Source organism: Scyliorhinus canicula, chromosome 21 (assembly GCF_902713615.1).
Source record: "Scyliorhinus canicula chromosome 21, sScyCan1.1, whole genome shotgun sequence".
Classification (NCBI taxonomy): Eukaryota; Metazoa; Chordata; class Chondrichthyes; order Carcharhiniformes; family Scyliorhinidae; genus Scyliorhinus; species Scyliorhinus canicula.
In genome coordinates, this window is record NC_052166.1 from 2406192 (window position 1) to 2412191 (window position 6000).

General features: G+C 52.4%; 1 protein-coding gene across 1 annotated transcript in view; it reads right to left on the reverse strand.

Annotated features, from left to right (window-relative positions):
- LOC119955890 (H-2 class II histocompatibility antigen, A-K alpha chain-like) overlaps positions 1-6000 on the reverse strand; it is a 45878-nt gene that overhangs the window by 33046 nt on the left and 6832 nt on the right. The window contains exon 2 of the mRNA XM_038782546.1: positions 189-434. Within this exon, the coding sequence (XP_038638474.1) occupies positions 189-434 (246 nt within the window). The remainder of the gene's footprint in view (positions 1-188; positions 435-6000) is intronic.

Here is a 6000-nt window from a genome sequence, read left to right on the forward strand (position 1 = left end):
AAATACATGAGTCACAACTGATAATCTTCAATTGTTGATGGTGAATAATCCTTGGTGTCACTCTTTGTTCCTCCTCCCCTTTGAAATTTGCCATTCTTGTATCCGAGCTGATGAGTGCAAGATGAAAAGCTTCGACAAGATGTTTCTCCTCTTCCCGATTCATTAGGCCAAGTGACCATTTGAATTACCCGTCCGTTCCCCCGGGATACGGCTGATCATCAAATTGAGGATGTCCTTGTTCAGTGAATGAACTTGGTTGCCGTATTTGTCGATCAAATTCCGGGACACATCACGGAGAGCGTTCAGCGCCTCGATATGGAACTCAATGTCATCGTTGTTGGAGAAAGCGAAGGTCATATCATCAGTGGCGATGGTGACGGACGCCAATTGCTGAGCAGAGGTGCTGAAAATCATCACCCGTACTCTCTTCTTAGCTGCAGGAGAACGAGAATCAGAATCAGATCCCGCAGACGGGAACTCAGTCACTGGAGACAGCAATGCAGTGGGGGGGGGGGGCAAAAATTATTCGGTTCTGCCGCCACCCATGACTTTGGTGAATGGGGGCACTCACAAAATGTGGCAAGGTTAGATACAGAGTAAAGCTCCCTCTACACTGTCCCCATCAAACACTCCCAGGACAGGTACAGCACGGGGTTAGATACAGAGTAAAGCTCCCTCTACACTGTCCCCATCAAACACTCCCAGGACAGGTACAGTACGGGGTTAGATACAGAGTAAACCTCCCTCTACACTGTCCCCATCAAACACTCCCAGGACAGGTACAGCACGGGGTTAGATACAGAGTAAAGCTCCCGCTACACTGTCCCCATCAAACAGTCCCAGGACAGGTACAGCACGGGGTTAGATATAGAGTAAAGCTCCCTCTACACTGTCTCCATCAAACACTCCCAGGACAGGTACAGCACGGGGTTAGATACAGAGTAAAGCTCCCTCTACACTGTCCCCATCAAACACTCCCAGGACAGGTACAGCACGGGGTTAGATACAGAGTAAAGCTCCCTCTACACTGTCCCCATCAAACACTCCCAGGACAGGTACAGCACGGGGATAGATACAGAGTAAAGCTCCCTCTACACTGTCCCCATCAAACACTCCCAGGACAGGTACAGCACGGGGTTAGATACAGAGTAAAGCTGCCTCCACACTGTCCCAATCAAACACTCCCAGGACAGGGACAGCACGGGGTTAGATACAGAGTAAAGCTCCCTCTACACTTTGCCCATCTGTTATGATGTGGAGATGCCGGCGTTGGACTGGGGTGAGCACAGTAAGAAGTCTGACAACATCAGGTTAAAGTCCAACAGGTTTGTTTCAAACACGAGCTTTCGGAGCGCAGCTCCTTCCTCAGGTGAATGGAGAGGTATGTTCCAGAAACATTTATATAGACAAAGTCAGAGATGCCGGACAATGCTTGGAATGCAGGCATTTGCAGGTAATCAAATCATTACAGATCCAGGGAGAGGGATAATCACAGGTTAAAGAGATGTGAATTGTCTCAAGCCAGGACAGTTGGTTTAGAACAACAAAGTGTATCATGGAGTTCACCTGACCCACAACTTTTACTAGATTGTGGTATGGGGAGCACACGGCCCACTCTACAGGTGTGGGACAGCAGAAATAGAAAATTATTTTAAAAAACAAAACAATGTTTATTCTATGAACTCAAGTTAACCTTTTTAAAACATACAGTGAACATCTTGGCAACCATCAATTCAAATACACCCCCCAAAGAATACAACACTAAGTAATCCTGAAGCTGTCCTTTTAATGTCCATGAGACTTTTAAAAAACTTTAAACAGAAGCACATCAGGTTAAAGTCACCACTGTTATTAGTTTTAATCACGAAAGGATCGATTTACAGTCTTTAGATTACAGAGAGAGACTCTAATACACCTTCTGGCTGTGACTGCAGCTATCCAGCTCTGAAAACGAAACTAAAACACACCCTGCAGCAAACAGCCTAAAACAAAAGTAAAAAGCTGACAGACAGCCCAGCTCCACCCACTCTCTGACATCACTGCAGTAGTAAACACCCATTTCTTAAAAGTACTCTCACATGACACATCAAACACTCCCAGGACAGGTACAGCACGGGGTTAGATACAGAGTAAAGCTCCCTCTACACTGTCCCCATCAAACACTCCCAGGACAGGTACAGCACGGGGTTAGATACAGAGTAAAGCTCCCTCTACACTGTCCCCATCAAACACTCCCAGGACAGGGACAGCACGGGGTTAGATACAGAGTAAAGCTCTGTTTACACTTTGGCCTACTAAAGGCTTTTAACTGAGTGATCCATGGACTTCATCCAGGACAACGGAGCCCCGCTTGATTGCTCCCCCTTCCACAAACATTCACTCCCTCCACCACCGACGCACAATGGCAGCCGTGTGTACCATCTACAAGATGCACTGCAGCAACTCACCAAGGTTTCTTAGGCAACACTTTCCAAACCCCTGATCGCTACCATTTAGAAGGACAAGAGGAGCAGATTAATGGAAACCCCACCACCTGGAGGTTCCCCTCTGACGTCAACATATATCGGCCGTTCCTTCACTGTCGATGGATTGAATTGATGGAACTCCCTCCATAACTGCGCATTGACGGCGCCTAAATGTGGGACCTGAACCAGCGACGCTCCCTTTCCCTGTGAATGAATTTCAGAGCAAGTCTGACCTCCCTAACCCAAACCCTGCTCTTCTTCAAAGCCAGGCTGTAGTTCCCATCAGTGACCATGGCCGAAGCCTGGCACTGGTGGGGCTATAGTTCCACCAGCCAATCGGATACGGTGGAGCCACCACGTCTTTCCCTCTCCCCCCAGACGGGGGCGGTAGTCTCCACCCCAGGCAGTGAGAGCTTCATGGTTGGCAGAACGGAGTGGGGGGGTTGCTGCCACGACTCTTCGGGAGATGGGATGGGAACCGTTCGATGGATCCTGTCCAAGGTTTCAAATCCCAGCACGGCAGCTGGGGAAAATGTAAAATTAGTTAATTAATTAATTAATCTCGAATTAAAAATCTGATATCAATAATAATAATCATGAGATGGGCGGATTCTCTGTAACACAAAGGCCCATTTGGTTCACTAATGTCCCCCTTGGGGAAGGAAATCTACCGCCCTGACCCGCTCGGGCCTACATGTGACTCCAGACCCCCACCCACAGCAACGTTGTTGACTTCTAACTGCCCCTCAGAAATGGCCCCAGCGGGACACTCAGTTCAAGGGGCTTTTAGGGATGGGCAGCAAATGGCCCCACCCAGCGATGCCCCCATCCCGGGAAGGGATAAAAAGCAAACACACAAGCATTAATGTGGGAGGTGGCAATGCCCATCTGATCAAGGGCGATGGTAGCCGTGGAAACAGAGTTCATGTTTCAGCTCGAGGACGGCTCATTGGAGCTGGAGAAAACTGGTATCACTGGTATCATGGAGTAAATGGTGATGGGGAGGAGAGGAGGCAGAAAAGTGAAGATCTCGGATCGGGCGGAGGGGCGGGAGAGATCAAATAGTAAAAGGTTTATTCAAATTTAATTCATGGGACGTGGGAGTCGCCGGCTCAGCCCAGTGTTTATCGCCCATCTCTTTTTCATAAATATTTTTATTGAAGCTTGCATTTTTACACTGCAGAAGAGATGGATGAAACGGATATTATTTACAATTTACACATTGTTCCTTTTTGGCCAATTTGTTTTCCCAATTCATTTTTTCCAATTATGGAGCAATTTTAACGTGGCCAATCCACCTCCCCTTGCACATCTTTGGGTTGTGGGGGTGCAACCCACGCAGACACGGGGAGAATGTGCAAACTCCACACGGACAGTGACCGAGAGCCGGGATCAAACCTAGGAAAGAAGACCATAGCGAAAATCCCCAACATAGATACGCACCGATTGATCATGGGGGGGGGGGGGGTCTTTAACTGTGTACAGGACCTACGGATAGGTCGAACCCCAAAGCGGGAAAGACCTCAAAATTGGTGAAGGAACTTAGCCTATTCGTAGAGCAGATGGGGATGGTGGATCCATAGTGATTCACCCACCCAGAGGAGATGGAGTTCTCCTTCTTCTCCCACGTACTCAACATCTATTCATGGATCAACTTCTTTGTAGTGGGAAAATCGGTGCTTCCAGGGTTGGTAAGGACGGAATACTCAGCGGTCGTAATCTCCGACCACACTCCACAGTGTATGGGTATGAGGCTGAAGACAGCCCTCCTGGCTGATCAGGCTTTCTGCGAGAGAATATCACAGGACATCGACGAGTGTATTACTGATGACCGGAATGGGGAGGTCTCACCCTGCACGTTCTGGGAGGTGCTGAATGCAGTGATCAGCGGTGACATTGTAGCCTACAAAGCACGAAGAGATAGGGAAGAGAGGGCGGCTAGGCAACAGCTAGTCAACTCCATACTGGAAGTAGGTGGACGATACTCCGAGGCTCCGAAGGTAGAGCTCCTGCCGGAGAGGAAAAAGCTACGAATGGGCTTTGACCTGCTCTCCATGGGGGAAGGAGTATACCAACTCCGCCAGACACAGGGGACCCTGCACAAGAACGGAGACAAGGCCAGCCGCCAGCTGGCTCACCAGTTGAGGAAGGAGGCAGGCACGAGGGAAATTGCCCAGATTAGGGACAGCAAAGGCAAATTCGTAGCAGAGCCAGATAAGGTCAACAAGGCATTTGAGACCTTCTACCAGGGGCTGTACACCTCGGATCCCCCAGCAGGGAACTCGGGGATGCAGCAGTTTCTTGATGGACTAGACATGCCAGTCTTTGGGAGGACAGGAAACAAGGGGCGAAATTCTCTGCAGACCGTCGTAACGCCGATTTCCGGCGAGCAAATTGGTGTAGATGACTCCGGCGTGGGGGCCTTCTTTTAGGCGGCTATTCTCAGTTCCCGGAGGGGCCAGCAGCGGACTGACGCGATACGCGTCAGTTTCACCAGCTGCGGAAGTGGTGAGACCCGGCGTTTTTGGGGGGGGGGGAGGAGGAGGAGAGAGACAGCCCGGCGTTTGGGGGGGGGAGGAGGAGGAGAGAGACAAACCGGCATTTGGGGGGGGGAGGAGGAGCAGAGAGACAGACTGGCATTTAGGGGGGGGGAGGAGAGAGACAGACCCGGCATTTGGGGGGGGGGAGAGAGAGAGAGACAGACCGGCATTTAGGGGGGGGGGAGGAGAGAGACAGACCGGCATTTAGGGGGGGGGGGAGGAGAGAGACAGACCCGGCATTTGGGGGGGGGGGAGAGAGAGAGAGACAGGACCGGCATTTGGGGGGGGGAGGAGGAGAGAGACAGACCCGGCATTTGGGGGGGGGGGGGAAGAGAGAGAGACAGACCGGCATTGGGGGGGGGAGGAGGAGGAGAGAGACAGACCGGCATTTGGGGGGGGGGGGGGGGGGGGAGGGAGAGAGGACAGACCCGGCATTTGGGGGGTTTGCGTCGTTGAGTTGAGAGGAGAGGGGGGAGGGGGGTTTGCGGCGTTGAGTTGAGAGGAGAGGGGGGAGGGGGGTTTGCGGCGTTGAGTTGAGAGGGGGGGAGAGAGAGAGACAGACCCGGCATTTGGGGGGGGGGGGGGAGAGAGACAGACCCGGCATTTGGGGGGGGGGGGGGGGGAAGAGGAGAGAGACAGACCCGGCATTTGGGGGGGGGGGGAGAGAGAGACAGACCCGGCATTTGGGGGGGGGGGGGGGGGAGAGAGAGACAGACCCGGCATTTGTGGGGGGGGGGGGGGAGGAGGAGAGAGACAGACCAGCATTTGAGGGGGGGGGGGGGAGGAGAGAGACAGACCCGGCATTTGGGGGGTTTGCGTCGTTGAGTTGAGAGGGAAGGGGGGGAGGGGGGTTTGCGGCGTTGAGTTGAGAGGAGAGGGGGGAGGGGGGTTTGCGGCGTTGAGTTGAGAGGGGGGGGAGAGAGAGAGACAGACCCGGCATTTGGGGGGGGGGAGAGAGAGAGACAGACCCGGCATTTGGGGGGGGGGGGAAGAAG